This window comes from Dermatophagoides pteronyssinus, unplaced genomic scaffold, assembly GCF_027571235.1.
Source record: "Dermatophagoides pteronyssinus isolate colony J.1.1.1.1 unplaced genomic scaffold, Derpt_VIB-CSIC_2022.12 sq0021, whole genome shotgun sequence".
NCBI classification, from domain to species: domain Eukaryota; kingdom Metazoa; phylum Arthropoda; class Arachnida; order Sarcoptiformes; family Pyroglyphidae; genus Dermatophagoides; species Dermatophagoides pteronyssinus.
The window spans coordinates 396078-415796 of NW_027461545.1; the positions used below are offsets into that span (position 1 = coordinate 396078).

The following is a 19719-nucleotide window of genomic DNA, read 5'->3' on the forward strand; positions in this document are numbered from 1 at the left end:
AAAACAAAATCATTCGAGCAAAACCAAAAAAAAAAAAAAAATCCTAAATCCACACTTACCGTGATTTGATTATCAATAAATCATTTCCAACAATGGTGACAATAAAAAAACAAAAACAACAATAGATTTTCTAGGCTATTTCGCCCCCACTTTTAATAGCTTTATTTTACATTTTAAATTCACTTTTTTTTCTTTCAAAATTTTAAAAAACAATTAAAACATCCTTTGATCGTAAAAGATTTACGATGATGATGATCATTGAATTTCCCGTTGTTTGTTTGTTCGAAATTGCGAAACAACGTTCGAAAAAAACAAAAATTACATTTTTGAACTTGATTAGGTTTAAATAGTCGAACAGAGGGGAAAGAAAAAAAACATTCGAATTAAAAGGAACTTTCCGACTAATTTCTTTGTTGACCACCAAATCTGTCAACGATTTTTGTTTTTGTTGAATTTTCTTTGTTGCTCAATTTTTCAAAATAAACATCGAAAAAAGTACATCATTCTGGTCGAAGAAATCAAATTGTCAACGAATGTCACAATATCGAAACAGATATTCCATTTTAAAAAAATGTCCTTCAAAAAAACAAAAAAAACCTGGAAAATTATTGTTATTTCGATCCGATCCAATTGAAAAAGTGCAAACAAACAAAAAAAAATTTAATTTCAAGGTAGGCCGATTATTATCGTTTGTTTGTTTATTTTCTTATGAATTTTATTTCGTTTTCTTTCGGTTCATAATAAATCCACTGACTGTGAATTCAATTTATGGTTTAACATTTTTTTTTCATCCGAAATTGATCCTATGTTGTTTTTCTATAATTTTATAATGACGAAAAAAAATTACAAACGTAAACAACGAAAACAACAACAACAACAACAAATTTGACCTATTCGTGCTGCTCTAGATATGATGATTTGAATTGATTGGTCAAAATGTTTTTTGCTCCCACCATTCATTTTAATATCAAAAAATCCGTATTTTGAATTTGTTTTAATCATAATTTCTTCGTTTTTTTCGCTTTTGGCTACAAAATACTTCAAAAATAATTTCGAGGTAAAAAAACAACATTACAACAATTCTGTTTTTCACATACAAAAATGGATTTATTTTATTTTATTTTATTTTCTTTCTTTTCATAGATAATTTTTGTTGTTGTAATCAATGAATATTTTTATTTTTGGTTTATAATGGTCACAATTGTCAATTGATATTTGGGAAAATATTTTTTAAAGCTTGAAAGAAGAATTGTTCCAAAAATGATGATGATAATGAAAAAAAACGAAAGAGATATATTTGATGTCAAGATCATCGTTTATGGCCAATACTACTACTATGCTGCTGATATAATACATTTAAAGATTAGACAATGGTCAATTGAATGATAATAATAATAATGATGATTGTCAAGATTTGTTGTTTACGAAATATCAAACCAACCAAAAAAAATATCACGATCAATATCATTAAGCTGCAATATTGAAAAGTAAAAGCAAAAAAAAAATTCAATAATAGTCGTCGTCATCGTCGTTATTTTTAAAATAAACGAATACGAATGATGTATATATAAATATATCAAAATTTGAAGAAAAGAAAAAGAAATTTTTATGACTATTATTATCATCTACTTTCGGGCCAATGTCTTTTATATTCTTCATGATCAGTTAAATCTTCCAATACTTCTTTACGATGTAATATGAAAATAATAACAATTAATACTGCACATAATATTGCCAATACAGCTAATGTTGATGAAATCATATTGCTTGGTGTATAGAATAATTTACCAATCCAATATGCAGTTTCATTCGGTGGATATGGTATCAATACTACCTGGGCATCAGGTACAATTTGTGTCCATTTAGATTTTCGTATTGGTTGATTTTCATTGGTTGGTATTGATGCAATAACTGTTTCAACAAAATTTGGTGTTTCACCAAGACCAAATATTGAATAAGGCATTTGTAATGCAAAATATGATGATTGTGATAATTGTGCTGAACAACCTTTCATTAGTTGACCATTTACATCGGATGTTTCATAACATACAAATGGTCCTGGTTGATTTGTACCATATGGAACTTTTTCATTTGGACATGTTTCCGAACAAAGACCTGAAGTAACCAAAATTTTCAAAAAACAAGAATTATCAACAAATGTATTTAAAATCCATTTAATATTATAATGATTTGTTGAATTTTTCGTTGTCAATATTATGTCTAATTTTCCATTTTCTTGTAAATCTAAGAATGAAACCAATTCTACATTATCATTATCATTATGGATTAATTGTTCACTAGTCCAGAAAAGAATAAATTTTCTTCTATTTGGATTCGTTTCATCCGGAATATTACGTAAAATGACAGCAATTTGTTTAATTTGGCCTGAATCGGTTTTATTTTTCATTACAGTAATCAAATCAACATAACCATCACTATCAATATCACCCGAACGTACAGCAATCGGTAATTGTATACCGAATTCAGTATCGATTGTTTCGAAATAAAGATTCGAATGATTTGTAAAATCGGCAATATTAATCCATTCATTTTGTTTATTATCATACCAAAGAATTTGTGGCGAACATCGTTGATGAAAAAATCCTTCTTTTTTACAAACAGCAATTATATGTTCAATACAACCATCAATATTTAGATCAATATAAGCTGATTGACCAATCGTATACAAAGATTCATCTGGATATCTTATATTGATTCGATTTTCAATATTGAAACCTTCACGATTTAGCCAATATTCAATATGTTTTTCATTTGTTATAACAATATCGGTTGAATAATCTAATGAATCTGGTTGACAATTACGAATGTTAACAAATGCATTTGAATGTGGTAAACGTAATGGTGAATCACCAAATTGATTACGACGACATTCACCACGTGAAAGTTTGTATATTGAATTCATAATCCATAATTCATATGGACAATTTGTTGTTTCAATTAGAAAATCTGTAATCATATCACCATTATAATCAAGTATTAAAGGATGACCGAGGGCATTATCGATCAATGGTTTTTTTGTTTCACATTCTAGATGAGTTTTATTACCACGAAGTATCCATATTTTGAATAATTTTCCCGATGATGATTCAGGTTTAGTTATAACTAATACATCCATTATTGCATCGCCAGTAAAATCGGCCGGTATAATGCCGGTAATTTTTTCATTTTGAAATGAACATTTTATCTGATCCGAAGGTTGAAGATCAGGTTCATCTTCCAATGATTCTAATAATTGTAACGTATGACCATCGTCGGTAATGATAAAAACATCGGTAAAACGATCTGAATCAAAATCATTAAAAGCAGCTATTAAACCATTGATTTGTGTATTGAATAATATTTTTTTATCAGCACCAAAACATGATTGATGATTTAAAACAATCAGCAATAACAACGTCAAAAATAATGAATCCATTATTATGCTGTTTTAACAAACATTTTGGAAAACCTTAAATGTCAAGACATTTTTATGAGAATTTTTTGCTTTTTTTTTTGTTTATTTACGTGAAAGATTCTTATTCATAAAGAACGTAACTCATTTTTTTCTCATGAGAAAAAGGAAAAATTGAAAAATTTTAAAACAAAACCAACAATAAACCGGCAATTTGTCATTGATCAATTCAATCAATAATCGGAAAAAATCAATCAATCAATTTGTCAAGCATCATCAACCTTTTCATCATGGAAGATTCGAATCGATCAAATGATGATCATTTCAATATCCATCAAGAAATGTTTGTTTTTTTCAATTTTTCAGTTTTCTCTCGACAATTTTAACAATTGTCATTGACAAAACGAAATAACAGACAATATAACTGATTGATTTTTTTTTCTTGTATTCCTTCTTTTCCGCCAGATCACTTTCTGTTTTGTTGTTCAAAGTTTGTCGCATCATCATCATCATCAAAATCAAAATTTCCTGAACGAGGGAAAATAACAACAACAGCAGAAAAAAACAATCATATGAATCATTACAAATGACAATCTAATAAATGAAAATGGCCATGTCTAGCATTAGATTATTATTGTCATATCAAAAAAAATGACAGTAAATAACCATAAAAAAAAACAACAAATTCAATCATGTGAGTGTGTACATTGTACATTATTATGATGATAATAAATTCTTTTTTTTCCTGTTGCCTTTTTTTCAGTGCACAATTATCATTCAGCCATCAATCAGACCGATGATGATACGCGGTTGGACTTTATCGCCATAAATATGAAGGTCAAAAAAAAGAATCTGCAGATTTTTTTTCTCCAAAATAATAACTATGTTGCTCAGCTATCTTTTGGATTTTCTTTTGTGGATCAATCCGTTCATTTTATTGAAATCAATTTACGAATGATATATTAAATTCGAATTCGAACAAAAGAAAAAGAGAAGATTGAATTTGAAAACCATCAAATGATGATGATACAGTCAGAAATAAAAACTTGATGATGCCGTGAGAACATTGATGAAGAAGAAGAAGGAAAAAAAGAGAGAATTTACAATTTGTATAATGAACGAAAAAAGAGAGACAGCTGCTGATTGAAGAGAACGAAAGAAATGAGCCATCGAACCAAAACCATATAATTTTATTATTCGGTTTCTTTTTCATCATCATCACAACGAATGGTCATCATCGATGAATAAATTCATATATAATGTCGTCATCAACATCATATCAACGAATCGAATTGAAATCGATAATTTGATGATTGAATGAATGTCTGAATGTCTGGTTGGTTGCTATTTACAGCATTCACAAACATTGTTGAACAACAACATACCACTTGTTGATTTAAGCAACAGTTGTGTTTGTATATCATCATCAACCGAAACATTTTTTTTTAATATAGTGGACAGCCGTGTTGTTGTTGTTGAGTATTTTACATGCATGTGAAAAAAAGAGAAAGAGAGAGAATTTTTCCATTTGAAAATATGATATTTTTTTTCCAAATGGGAAATTCAATATACAAACAGTGACCATCATCATCTTGATGAAAACTAATGAGCATCCTCATCATATCAAATTGATGTTTGGAGTATCAAAAAGTGATTATTATCATCATTGGCCATATCAATAAATAAATTTTCGTTATTTTTCTTTACTCGTCGTCGTCGTCATTCGTGTATTGAAGATTATTTATAATGATATACCACTAAATTATTGCCGCTGTATTGATTAAAATAATCATCGTTTATCAAATGATTAAAATTCCACACTTTTTACTTTTTTTGGCTTGATGGTAATGTTAAAGTCATCACTTCTAATCCAATTTAATCCTGGAATTTTGTTTTTTGTTGACAATTTTTTTACCTGTATTTTCTGCATTTTTTTTCATTTAGTTCCAGTGAATCATCATCATTGAAAAATATATATTTTTCTTCCAATCATCAATATTTTTTTTATATAGTGTATCTATCAATGATCAGTAGATATATTTGCCGTTTTAATGGTTTTCCGTTGATCATTGGTCATCATTATACAAATAATAATAAAATGTTTATAATGGAAAAACAGAAAATATTCCTATTTTTAATAGCAGCTGGTGCTATATTCATATTATTACAACAAAATTCACAAATTTCATCAACAGTAAATAATCATTTTGTTTTAAATAATCCAAACAACATATCATCCTGTAATAATTCAACATTGAATCATATTAAAAATCAAAGTAATAATAATGATGGTAAGTTATTCAGATTTATTGATTTTTGATTGATTGATTGATTGATTATTTTCATTGAAATACAGAATCAAAATGGTCGTATAACAAAATTGTTGAACAATTATCCAAAACATTTGGATCATCGAATTCGAATTCAAAGAATAAAACTAATGATGAAAAACAATTGGAAAAACAGAAAAAACATGAACAAAATATGCGTGCAATTCGTCATAAATATAATTTTATTGAAAAATTTAAAATATTCAATGGTAATGATCAACAACGTGTGCTGATTTTGGGTTATTTTCGTTCCGGTTCATCATTTATTGGTGATCTATTACAACAAAATTGGAAAAGTTTTTATACATTTGAACCATTACATTATATGTCAAGACAATTACGTATCGATAATAATAATCAAACTGATGCTATTGATTTGATTAATGGAATTTATCAATGTAATTTTTCTAATTATAATTCTGCCATACAATATAATCAATGGATACATAATCATACATTTCTTGTTAGATGGAATCGTTTTTTCTGGAATATTTGTAAATTTCGTACAATGTCTATTTGTTATGATAATGAATTTATGGGTGATGTTTGTCGTCGTTCACGTTATAATATAATTAAAACAGTACGATTACGTTTACAAGATATTGAATCATTATATAAACGATTAGAAGATGAAAAAATTAAAAATCTTAAAGTAATTTATCTAGTTCGTGATCCACGTGGTATTTATAATTCACGTAAATCAATGGAATGGTGTAATCAAGATCAATGTAAAAATCTAACAAATATTTGTAATGATATGAGAGAAGATCTAAATGATTATGATCGTTTAAAATCGAAATTGAATAATAATCTATTGCTTATACGTTATGAAGATATATCTGCAAATCCATTCAATGAAACACGAAAACTTTTTCATGATATTAATCTAGAATTTTCACAATATATACAAAGATTTCTGCGTACACATACAACAAATAGTACTGCGAATCATCAACATCCACAACATAATCGTCATCGTGGTACTGATAAAGATAAAGATAAAGATAAAAAAAATCCCTATTCAACATATCGATTAAATTCAACATCAACAGCATGGCAATGGACAAAACAATTAAATCAAAGTGAATTACAGCTGGCTGAACAAGTTTGTAATGATATTATTGAACGTTTAAATTATAATAAAATATTACAATCGATTCAACAAGAAAATTCAACTCAAATTAATTAGTGACATTTCAAATAATCGTGATGATGATTTGACTAGATGAAATTTTCATCATCTAATGTGATATCGACAAATATATATTTTTTTTGCATTTTTTCTCTTGTTTTTATTGATATTTCGGTTACAACAACTTTAACAAAGTTTTTTGTTCGACATTTTTAAATTAATTTTGTTGTGGTTGTAGTGGCCATTTGGATCGATTAATTTTCAATAATAAATCATTCAACGATGTAGAATTATTATTATTCAAATCATAATCATCGATTCTACCGCCATCATTTTCATATGCTGATCAAGGGAAACAAAGAGATTTTGGAAAGAATCAGAAAAGAAAAAAGTAAAAGGAAAAATCAGCAAAAAATAAATTCCAAAAAGGGGCATGCATTACAACGAAATACCGAATTTTTTACATAGAAAAAAAAGGAAGAAAAAAAAAGAAGAAGAAGTCAATTTGAATTAATCATAATCGATTGAATTATTGGTTTGATTATTGATACCGAAACCGGATATAAATACGTTGATTACTGTGATAATAAACACTAGTATTGTTGTTATATTATTTAAATTATTTAAACGTTTTTGTCTTTGTTCATGTTCAATATTATGATAACCTAAATAGATGAATATGATTCCAACCAAAACCTATTGAATATATAATGAAATGATTAATGATTTTTAAAATTTTGTTATTAATAAATTTTTTAGAAAATTAAATTTGTAAATTATAATCAATAAAACGCATACTTGTAATAAAATTGATGCACCAATCAGTATAACCATTAATAAATAGAATCTAGATTTATCACCCAATGTAAGTGTATGTTTTAATTGGCTAAAAATTATTTATTTACAAATACAAAAAAAAATGTTAATTACAATGTAAACCGAGGATATAAAAAAGACATTGGAACTAATTGACTGACCTTGCATTTGCCGTCAATAATGCAACATCAAACAATCCTATGGATTTCGTTGATGATTTGAATTGATTGAATCGATTGATTGACAGAGTGATTCACGAAAGAAATTAACATATAAATTTCATTAATAATATTGATTTTGGACAAATAGAAATTTGATATATTCATCGATAATTTTTGATGATGATCGTTATTGAAAGAAAAATCAAAAAACAATGATGATCCCAGGCACCCAATAGTAATTGATTTTTGTTTCGTTTTCGTTGATTGTTGATCAATAATTGATCAATAATATTTATGATAATCCAAATTTGCATTCACACAAATGATGATAATGAAGGAAGACAAATTACAATGAAGACATGGGATGATGATGAAAAAAGCAGAAAAGTTATTAATTTATCATGATAAAAATTGGTTTTTAGCTTTTGTTTCTGTTTTTGGCCAAAAATTGAAATTTACCTTGTGAAATTGTTTTTTTCGTTGCATATGAATTTGTATTGATACGACTTTTGCCTGGCTGTAATGATGAAAGATGCAAAATGATTAGTTTTTTCTTTCGGGGATTTTAATGTGAAAAAATTTTTAAATTTGGCGAAAAAATTTCTGATTTGTTCCGACACACACACACCTGAATACCGATTCGTTCCATATTTGTTTGTTTGTTTTTTTTTCACAGCAAAACTAAAAAACACTGAATATTTTTTTTCACTAAATCTAATGAAACAAAATTGGAAAAAAATCAATGGAGCAGATGTTTTGTTTTTCAAAGAATTTTACGCCCTTTAAACACGAAATGACTAAACTTTTTATATAAAAAAAATTGATGAAAATGGTGGTAGCAAGTAGAAGGTGTAGCGTGTGTGTGTTTGAAAATAAATACGCAACTTGCAAACTAAACTAACATCTTGATGATTATTGTTCAAAATTCAGGTGTGTAGGTGTTGTGTGAATAATAATAATAATTTTTTCGAAAACGAAAGAAAGGAAAAAAACGCAATAAAAATCACGTTCATAAAGGTGGATTGGAAAAAAAAATCATTGAGAGAAAAAAAAGAGAATGAAAATTTTCTTTTCGGGTAATTTAAAATATGAGAAATCAGTTAATCACAGAAATCAATGAATGGTTTCATTGAAAATGTTCATTCATTCATTAAATCATCAACCTTGATTGGAAAATTATTTACCTCATTATTATAATCTTCTTCTGATAATGTCGGTTGATTTATTGGCAATATTGATGTCATAATATTAGTAATAACAGTAATTTCTTTCTTTGGTTGGACTAGATTTCGTTTGTTTGGCTTTTTTTTTGGAAAACAAAAGTAACGTGAACTGAACTGAACCTAAACAACAACAACAAACAACAAAATGATTCTGATTTCTCACTATATTGTTGTTTCTATGGTGATATTTGAAACACCAAAATAATTCGATAGGTTCCCGAATCAACCAAAAAAAAAAAAAAACAAAAGAAAAAAAAATGAATTTTATAAATTGTAATTAATATCGATCCTCGGTTACACTTGAATAGGTTTTATTTTTCTGTTTGTTTGTCTCTCTTAATTGTTGTCTCTCTTTCTTTGTTTTTTCCAAAAACTTTTTCTTTTCTTTTTTTTTGAATTGCGCGCGTCATTTTCATTTTCATCATTTTCATCATAATCATCAACGGTGGTGGCGCCACTTTCGCTCGATTGAAAATAAAATGAAAAAAAAATAGTCTTCCAGGAAGTAAATTTTGTTGTTCTTCGTATTGATTTTTGTTGTTTTGCAAATCCTTTTTGGGTTTTTTTTATTTGCTTCTACCATTTCCATTTTCTTCATTTTCTTGGTTTCCTTGCTTGATTTTTGTCACAAAACAAAACAAAAAAAATCATCGATATCGATGACTTTTCTGAGGAACAAAAGAAACAAACAAAACAAACCGGACATCCATATTTCTATTCGGAAGTCTAAATATTCATTCGTGACATTTATCCATCAAAATTTTACCATCACCATTCGATTGATTGAAAAAAAGACACACTGACAAAATTGGAAATATCAAAAAAACTGAAACTAAATCAATCAATGTTTTGCTCGGATGCTAGAAATGGAAAAGAAAAGACGACTGAATAAAACTGAGAAAACGAGCGACCGAGAGAGAAAAAGAAAAAGATTATTTTTTTTGATTAACTGACTGACTTCCGTGATCAAATGAATATAGTTAGAAAGTTTGTTTAGCTAGAAAAACATCATCATCCGACATTATATTATAATCATTACCGTATTCAGGCAAGCAACAACATAGATGGATGATAAATCGGTCAACGTTTTTTTGTTTGTCGGTGTGTGATAAGATAAAATTAATTTTTTTTCCTTCAAAAGTTCGAGGTTGCTAATAATAATGATGATGATGGCTATTTTCACTTTATCGGTAACTCTAGATCGAAATTGAATTTTGGGATATTGTCGGGTTTTTCTTTTGAATCCTATATCAGATCATCGAATCTATCTATTGATAATATCATCCTTTTTAAATATCTTTTTTTTCGTCTATTTTAACCCGGATAACACTAACACACCAGAAGAAGATAAAAATCAACAAGCTATTGTTCTTTCTATTTTCCGACTATTTCGACATCTCTTCATCATCATCATCATCTTGATTTACTACCGCATTTTATTTATTGATGATGATGATGTTTTGACTAAAAAAAATCTTTCTTTCATTATCTTCGAACTGGTATAATCAAGAAACAGAAAATGAAAATTTCTCTCTTTCAACCTGGATCACGACTGAAATTTACGGAACAACAAGGGGGACGAAGCGAAAAGCCAAAACAAGAGAAAATCCAAACGCGTGCAACACGTTGTTTGGTTTGGTTTTTTCTTTTTAATTTTTTTCAAAAAAAAATTTTAAAATAGAAAAAAACAAAACAAAAAAGATTTTTGAAAATCAGGTCAGCAATGTAAATAAACAAAAAAGCAAAAAACAAAATGATGGCCGGTTAAATTGTTTTAAAAATCGTTTTTTGCACATTAGACTAACTTTAGATGCTTTATTTTCAAGTCGAAAAAAAGAAAGTCCGGGTAATTTTCTTCGTTGCTGTTGTTGTTGTTCTAATTTCATCTCTTTTTTGTTTTCACCACACACAAGGAACGGGAAGCGAAAGTAATAAACAGCAAAGGCAAGAAAGCGAAAAAAATCCCTAAATAAGAAGAAAAAGAAAAAGTTTTGTTTTCACAACTGGATGGATCTTTTTTTCTGCTGCTTTTCTCTTTCTTCCGTTTGAAATTTTCGTCCTTAGGATTCTCTTTTTTCTTTCTTTGATTTACTCACCAGATTTGTTCGTAATGTTATCATCGTTGCGCGTGTTTTTATTTCTCCTTGTTGCTGCTATCTATGTTTGGTTTGATTTTTTTTCTTTGGATATATCCGACCTGTTGCTTCGACAAATGAAAAAAAATGATAAATTTTTTTTCTTCCAGCTTTCTTGGTAAAGGTTGAAACAGCAAACATCCGAGGTGTATGTGTGATTTGGATTTTTTTTTCTACTTGTTTACCCGTTTGGATTTCAACCTATCGTGTGTGTGTAAAGTGTTAAATGTTGATCTTTATCACCCACCCTTGTTCTTCAGTGTTAAAATTTATTTTTTAAATTGAAAATAGAATGCATCACAGAATTTTCAACGGAATCAATGAATCGTCATGATTGTTAGAACGTTATTCATTTTTGTGGAAATGATTTTGTTTTATCTTTAAGATGGTCTTTTTGTTGTGATGAAAAAATTATTTTGAAATCAACGATTCTTTTGGAAATTAATCATCATCATCATTATGGATGTATTCGTGTAACAAGTGCATTCTTGAGTGTGCATGCGAGTGTGGTGGTAGGTGTGTGTTGAATGTCTGATCTCATCCATAATTATTTATGATCATCATCATCATCATCATCATCGACAGTTATCATCAAAAATCCTTCATCATCCTGTAATATTCTTTGGAATGGGAAAAAAATTACTTTGTAAATCCGATATCCGGCGTAAATTTTTCCCTTTAAACAAATCAACAGTTTTCATTAGATGTGTGTGAATACAAACGAAACGAAACGAAATTCTTGCGGATTATACGTCAATCAAATCAAATCAATAATGAAAGATTTATATCCTGTTTTTGTTTTTAGTTTAATTTAGTTTTTTTTCTTTCATCGTTATTTTTATTTTAATCCTGTTATGGTGTCATCATCAAAATCATCTTTGTTATTGTTTTTTTTTTGCAAATTTTTGTGATTTGTTTTTTTTTTTTTTTGGCTACTTTAATGAAATTGTATTGTTTTTTTCGAAAAAAAACACACCACTGAAAAAAATTTCCAATCAAAATCCAATGTGAGTTTGAATTCAATTTGATAACTTTCATAATTTACGACTTTTACGGAATAGATTTTTTTTGTTGACTGAAAAATCCCATGATAAATAATGATGATGATCATAAGATGATTAAAGATAAGGATGTTTCAAATCTTTTTTCATTAAGTTTTTCTCCATGCAATCTGCTAAACGCAAGCTAAATCGGCCATGAAATTGATTTTCAACAAAACGTTCTTCTTTTTTTTCCATTTAAAAATCTTTAAAAAATCGCTTAAAACAACAACGCAAAACTGACAACAAAAAAAAATCTGCAATCATGTAATTAAAATACGAAAAAAACTACGGAAAAACAAATAAACAAACAAACAAACAACGGAAAATATATGCGACGACAAAAAACCGGTTATTATTGTATGTGTTTTGATAAACATAGAAAAGGCAAGGCAAGGCAAAGAGACGATATAGACAATAATAACCCGTTGCGCGTGTTATTTTTATGAATTGTGTTCCATGATGATGATGATGATGATGATGATGGAACACCGTTACAATCATCATCATTTTCTTTAGACAACAATCATTTTAATGACTTCCTGGTTGTTGTTGAATGTTTCGCTTTTGATTTTTTTTTTTTTTTTAAAGTTTCAAGTGAAAAGAGAAAGAGAAAGAGAGAGAGAAAATTTACTGAAAGTTTATTTCCATCATCTGTTCCGCATATCCACCTACACATATTGTTGCCAGAAAAGATTTCCAATTTGAGAAAATCCAAGACAAAAATCGTAATATATTTCAGTCAGTCAGTCAATGAAATTGTTGTTATTATTATCATTTCTCATCATTTTTATTTAATTTGATTTCCCGAAAAGTTTTTCTTTTTTCTTCTTTCCCCCCTCATTCAATTGTTTCAATACGAATGAATGAATGAATGAATGGGGAAGAAAAAAAACATTTCGGGAAATCCTTTACACTGATGATTGAACCGGAAACAACCGAATCCTGTTTATTGGCGAAAAAAAAACATTAGTGAATGATCGATATGGAAGAAAAAAAAATCCTAATTAGGTCACTAATAATCATTCATTTTGCTTGCCTAATTTAGAAAAATTTGCTGAAAAGTTTCGAAAAAAGTTAGGTTAGGTTGACTTGACCGTAAGTGAGCAGCGTGCATTACTACACACGCTTTGGCTTTGAAGCCAAATTTAAGGGTAACAGTTTTTAAGCGAAAAAACAAAACTTTGAACAAAAAAATTATTATTATCATTTGATTTTCCATTATTAAACATTATTTTTTTCAATAATCAAATGCGGAAGTGAAAGCATTATTTCGTTGGCCACCAACAACATCATCACCACTACCACTTTTTCTTCAATTCGATAATCTTTTCAATCAAAATGAAAGAGAAAATTACAATCCGAAAAACCAAAGAGAAACTGGTTTTCCAAAACTGAAACTGAAACAATTTGCTGAAAAAAACAAAACTAAACAAAATTTCTGAAATCAAGAAATCTGATCATTTTTTCCAAAATAAAAATCTTTATTGTTTTCCAAAAGATTTGCTAATGACACACACACACACACACACCTTTAGGATAATTAACGTTAATTGTGTTGTCGATGACGATGAAAATCATTATTATATCACCCGGTTTGATAAGAAAATTTGATATTTTTTCAGATAAAAATGAGTTTCTTTGGAAAAAATTCAGCTTTTTTTCATTGGAATTATTACCTTGATGATTACCTAAGGAATTTACCCTTCCTTTTTTTTTGTCTTGAAGCAACATTTGTTGTTGTTGTTGTCGATGAGGTAATATTTATCTAATAAAAATTTGAGCAATTTTCCAAGGAAAATGGAAAAATTTTCCATGGAAAAATCCCAAAGAAAAAAACGAAAAAAAATCCGGACCAACAAATGCGGAAACCGCTCCCAGCTATTTCTACATTTTCTTGATTTTCAATGAAATTTTCAATGTCACTAGATTTGTTATGGTTGTTTTCTGAATTTCTTCGAACGAGAAACCCTTTATCGCGAATTGAATGACGAAAAAACTTCAAAAAGAAAATGTAAATAAGGTCAGAATCAATCAATTTTTTTTTTGGAAATAACCGTGTGATGAGATTTTTCCACAGGGTGATGAAAAACTACTGTAAAATTTTGACCAAAAGACCATAAAAACCAAATCAATGATAACCCTCCCGATACAACCAGAGAAAGAAATTGTTCTAGGTCAAAGTGAAGATCTCAACTCAAAGGTCACTCACTTGCTTTCTTCACCACATACAACTCTTTTTTTCTTTTTCTTTTTTGTTGACCATTGGTCACTTGGTGTAGTTTTTGGTTATGGTTTATTGTTTATTGGTTTCATCTGAATTTTTTTTCAGGCCGTCAATAAAAAAAAATATGACAACCATAGAACCGTTACATTTGATGATGATGATGATGATCGGTAATATGGGAATTTAAAATGTGTGACCTAAGGGGTCAAAATAGTCAACAACAACAAATTGGTAGCCATTATCATCATCATAAAATTGAAATTACTAAATTTTTTCAATTCAAAATAGGTTATTGGTCGGTCGGTCGGTCGGTTGTTGTTTACGAATTTGATTTGATTTATATTTTTCAACCACCCGAATATATAGATTTTTTGTTGTTGTTGTTTTTTTATCTGGCAAATCTTATGGAAAAAAATAATCAAAAATGAATGATGGCTGTCCACCGTAACTCACACACCGAGACAAACACGTATAGTCGAGTCTCGAGTGATTAGTGACCTAGTTTTTTTTTATTTTATTCTAAAATCATCATCATTCATTCAACCACCCGCGCAATATCAAGCGCGCGTATTCAAAACAAAAATCAAATACTTGACCAATGGCTATCCAGCCAGAGCTTAATTCATTCAGCTACCAAATACATCATCATTTGTTTGGTTGACGAAAAATAATATGCAAATGCACGCGAACCAACCCGAAAACTGTTACTGTAAACTGACCGAAAGAAGAAAAACCCTCCCACACTGACAATAAAAAAAATAAACAACATAAACAACAACAAAACGTAGAAATTATGTCAAACAAACGGTACTATTTTACAAAAAAAAAAAAAATTATTTGGGCCATAGGGTTCACACATACATAGACAAAAAAATAGACACATTCAATGTCATCAGTTATGTTGATCAGATCTTAAATCATTTTTTGTTGGTCGTTTGGGAACTTTTTTACCAAGCAAAAAAAACATTGTTTTTTTTTGGTGACAAATTTCCAATTGAATTATTTTATAGTTCAAAGAATTTTTGTTTTTTATGTAAGTTTTTCTGATGTAAGTTGTTTTTTTTCTGTGTATCAAACTGAATTCCGTCTCCACCTTGTTTCAATTGTGTCAATTTTGTTGTTGTTTTGTTTTTTTTTTGTTGTTGTTTTTTGCTGTTGTAACATCGTAAATCAACGATGCAAATAATAAAAAAAAAATTATAATTTTTTTACTGATAAAATATGGTTAAAATGGGCGAACAAATATCGTTTATTTTGTTGTTCATTTGTTGAACCAATTTAGTTTTTTAAATAAAAAAATTTTCCAACAAAATCAAGTCAACCATCTTACCTGTCATATATATCTTTTGCACAAGAATTTGACAAACAGCAACAGCAAAAAAATCTTTTCCGGCCGGTTGAATTTTATTTTATTTAGTTTTTTTTCGACCACAAAAACAAAATTTAATTTAGTTCGGATGCCAAAAACGAGAGACAGAAAAATTCATTTGTTTGATTTGTTGTTTAATGGTTCGTTGACGTTTATCATTATCATTATCATCAACATTCGATGGCCAAGTGAGAAAATTTGTTTATTCATTTCAAATTGGTTTGTTTGTGTAGAATTTTAAAGAAAATAAAAAAATTATCTTTCCACCCACCCACCACATTTATAACATAGAAACAAACACAGATTGTGTGTGAACCTATGAATTTGATTAAATTAAAATTTGAAAATCGTTTTGTTGTTGTTGTTCCGATCAATCACATCGATTGACAATTGATTTGTTTACCTTTTTTTTCTCTAGTTCTTTCCTGGAAACAATAAAAATTTATCTTATTTTTTTGAAATCTATTCATTTGAAACGAAAAAAAAAAATAAAAACCACTGATTTTTTTTGTTTTTGTTTTTTTTAATTTCTTCAATCACATAGTGAATTCTGTTTTCAACAGAATTACAAATCATATTTAATAGACAATCAACAATCAACAATCAATAAAAGTCTACTAGTCCATCATAGTCCACCACCATCAACATAATCATCAAGAATTCAAAAAGAAAAATTCTGTGAAAAACAAATAATCAATGGTAATCAATATTCAACAGCCTTTCTAACCCTTTGCTCCTTCTTCCCCGGTTTTTTTAAATTTCTTAATTTCAATTTATTGATTTTCTTTTTGAAAATTTTTTTTCAAACTAAAAAAACGAAAATCATTTTGGACAACAAACAACCAATCTTTGAATGAACAAACGAAACAACAAGTGAATATTTTTTGCAAATCAAAAACAGATAATTTGTTTGTTGAGAATAACTATGAAACCAAAAGAACGTTTTATTAGCTATGCATTATTATCATCATCGACATCATCATCAACTAATCATCAATGCGTTGTTGAATCAACAAATTCCAATTCATCATTTTCAATCAAAGAAGATATTCCAATTGATTTAAGTGTAAAAAAATCTTCAACGCAACAACAACAATCGATTGTTGTTGTTCAACCACCACTATCGATTCATCATCATTCAAATCATAATGGTTCATCATTTGGATCGTTTAAAGAATATGATCATCAACAACGACAAAGATTTTTCAATTCTAATCAATCGCAATCATCAATTAATGATTGGTCGCAAACAAATGTAACAGCGGCAGCGGCAATTGCTGCTGCCGCAAATAATAATACTTCTGGTCGATATTCATTTCCAAATCTAATGAAACATCATTATCATCCACAACCATCATCAACGTTTCATTCAAATTCTCATCAATCTTCCGGTAATATTTTTCCATATTTATTTATTGATCCGGTAGGATGTGGTCAATTACCATTGCCACCGCTGCCACCACCACCACTTCCACTGCCGCAGCAGCAGCAGCCATCATCAACAAACGTATCACATTCAAACAATATCGATCATAATCATCATCAATTGAAATCAAAATCCACATTATTGGATCATTATGTGATGCCTTATCGATTTCATGCGGCTGCTGCAGCGGCAGCAGCTGCCGCTGCCGCACAAGATGGAATTATATTTCCTCCTTATCAATCGAATGCGGCCAAAATTGTTGTTGATCATCATCATCCTCATCATCCAATTCATCCGATTCATTTGACAAATGGTAATCATAATCATCACCATCATCATCATCATCATGAACAACGACAATTAAATGATAGGATTCATCATCATCGACCACCATTATCAACTGAATCAACATCATCATCATCAACATCATCATCACCATATGATTATCATACAGTTGATTATGGTCAAACAATTGATATTTTAAAAAATGATGATAATGATCATCATCATCATCATCATTTACCACCGCCGTTACCATCAACAACGACAACAATATCGTCATCATCATCATCTTCACCACCGTCATCATTATCATCAACAACATCGATACCATCACCACCGACATCGACAACAACAAAAACGGCAACGATAATGAAAAATCAATCCAAACAATTATTAACGATGAAATTAAATGGATCTCAAATGGCTTGCTATTACGAAGGAAGTGATGGTGATGATCCATCACTACCACCACCACATCAACAACGAAAACAGATTATAAATTTTCGACTAAAAAAATCATCAAGTTATCCTTGTTTACCATCATTATCGTCATCGTTATCAACAACCAAAAGAAGAAATTTTTGTTCAAGATCAAAATCTGAATCAAATTTACTGCGATCATCATCATCATCATCGATAAAACCAATTTTATTTGTTAATAATAATCATCGAAAATCCACAACAACAAAATCGATAGAAGCAACAATAACAACAACAACAACGACGACAAATAATTCACCGACAAAAATTTGTGCACCAAAAAAATTATTTGCATCAAATTATTTACTTGATAAATCAACAACAGCGAATAATAATTATAAAGAATCGAAAAATTCAAATGAAAAATTTGATAATAATAAACAACAAAAACAAGATTCAAATCAAACAAAATTTTATCGTAATTATCGAAAGGAAGTTATTGGTAAGTTTCTTCTTCTATTTTTTTCTAATTTTTTTTCTGTAAAATTTCTCTATTATCATATATAGAATGTTGGGATAATGAACGTCGTGATAATGAACAAATTAAACAAAGAAAACATTCATTGAATAATAATCATAATCATAATGGCTATGATGATGATAGTGGTAGTGATCATAAAGGAAATAATGGCAGTTTGGCTAGCAATATACTTGATCTTCGAATCAACCATAACAACAACAATGATCATCATTTAAATTCTAATCAACAAACGGAAATGATAATTTCATCATCACCATCGTCGATTAAATATATGGCTGCCGATACATTGTCTGCTGCTGCTACTGCTGCTAATGCTGTTGTTAATCCTGATACAATAATGATGATGATGAAATCACAATTTGATCAAAATGAATCAAAATTATTATCATCATCAATCGATCATCATCATCATCATCATCAATTAGATCTATATAAACATTATTATTATTATCTAATGCAACAACAACAACAACAACATGAACAGGAACAATCAACATTTGCATCAAGAGTTGTTGCTGAAACATATGCAAAATTATTATCATCAACAACGAAAACAACAATAAGTCCGAATGGTAATGATCATTTGGATCGATCAAAGACAAAATCACCACCGATTGGATTCGATATGAAAAATCAGCAATCATTCAATGGTAAATCATTATCATCATCATTTGAAAATAATGGCCTGTATGAAACAAAACGTACATCACCAGATTGTAGTCAAGATGGTTTAATTATTATTAATGGTGGTAGTAATGGTGGTGGTATAACTGAATTACGTTCAGCTGATACAACTAATGGTACAATATTTGATCGTAAACGTATCAGTAGGCCATTAACTGGTAAACATGTTCGTCATGGTACTGGTGCAAGTCCAACAACATTATTAACATTAAAAAATATGATACAACAAAGACAAAAATTAAAAGAAATTAATCAATTTAATAATAATTTTGGTAATAATAATATTCGTTATGGTAAATCATCGACAAAAACAAACAAAAGAATTAAACGAAAATAATAAATTTGTAAACAAACATTACTTGCTTAATTAATTTATATAAAGAAAAATACACTCACCATTCACTAAATTTAATTTGTTTCTGGATAATCAAAATTTTGTTTTGTTTTTCTCTTTAAATTTTCAAAAATCAAATCTGTTCATCCATTTTTTTGGGGAATTTTTGTTTTCATTCCGTTTCATT

The 19719-nt window shown here is 28.7% G+C and overlaps 4 protein-coding genes across 6 annotated transcripts; 2 read left to right on the top strand and 2 right to left on the bottom strand.

The window, feature by feature from the left end:
• Positions 1 to 1127: 1127 nt before the first annotated feature.
• On the bottom strand, positions 1128 to 3758 carry LOC113790285 (T-cell immunomodulatory protein-like). The gene has a single exon (XM_027339932.2). The coding sequence runs from the start codon at positions 3434 to 3436 to the stop codon at positions 1622 to 1624; it is 1815 nt and encodes a 604-aa protein (XP_027195733.2). The 5' UTR covers positions 3437 to 3758; the 3' UTR covers positions 1128 to 1621.
• Positions 3759 to 5366: 1608 nt separating this feature from the next.
• On the top strand, positions 5367 to 7019 carry LOC113790282 (carbohydrate sulfotransferase 1-like). Its single transcript, XM_075822904.1, has 2 exons — positions 5367 to 5703; positions 5769 to 7019. Exons 1-2 carry the CDS (start codon positions 5436 to 5438, stop codon positions 6929 to 6931), a joined length of 1431 nt encoding a protein of 476 aa, XP_075679019.1. The 5' UTR covers positions 5367 to 5435; the 3' UTR covers positions 6932 to 7019.
• Positions 5907 to 9327, bottom strand: LOC113790281 (ninjurin-2-like). Of its 2 annotated transcripts, none has more exons than XM_027339925.2 (6): positions 9036 to 9327; positions 8311 to 8368; positions 7852 to 7888; positions 7673 to 7760; positions 7426 to 7570; positions 5907 to 7216 (listed from the first exon to the last, which is right to left on the bottom strand). In XM_027339925.2, exons 1-6 carry the CDS (start codon positions 9093 to 9095, stop codon positions 7092 to 7094), a joined length of 513 nt encoding a protein of 170 aa, XP_027195726.2. In that variant the 5' UTR covers positions 9096 to 9327; the 3' UTR covers positions 5907 to 7091. The 2 variants fall into 2 exon arrangements, with proteins under 2 accessions (XP_027195726.2, XP_075679021.1); XM_075822906.1 differs by lacking the exon at positions 9036 to 9327 and adding an exon at positions 8480 to 8727.
• A 2774-nt stretch (positions 9328 to 12101) lies between these two features.
• On the top strand, positions 12102 to 19716 carry LOC113798926 (uncharacterized). Of its 2 annotated transcripts, XM_075822933.1 has the most exons (4): positions 12102 to 12216; positions 16390 to 16544; positions 16720 to 18475; positions 18541 to 19716. In XM_075822933.1, the coding sequence occupies exons 3-4, from the start codon at positions 16771 to 16773 to the stop codon at positions 19533 to 19535; spliced, it is 2700 nt and encodes an 899-aa protein (XP_075679048.1). In that variant the 5' UTR covers positions 12102 to 12216; positions 16390 to 16544; positions 16720 to 16770; the 3' UTR covers positions 19536 to 19716. The 2 variants fall into 2 exon arrangements, with proteins under 2 accessions (XP_075679048.1, XP_027205314.2); XM_027349513.2 differs by lacking the exon at positions 12102 to 12216 and adding an exon at positions 12415 to 12609 and having other exon boundaries at positions 16390 to 18475.
• Positions 19717 to 19719: the final 3 nt, after the last annotated feature.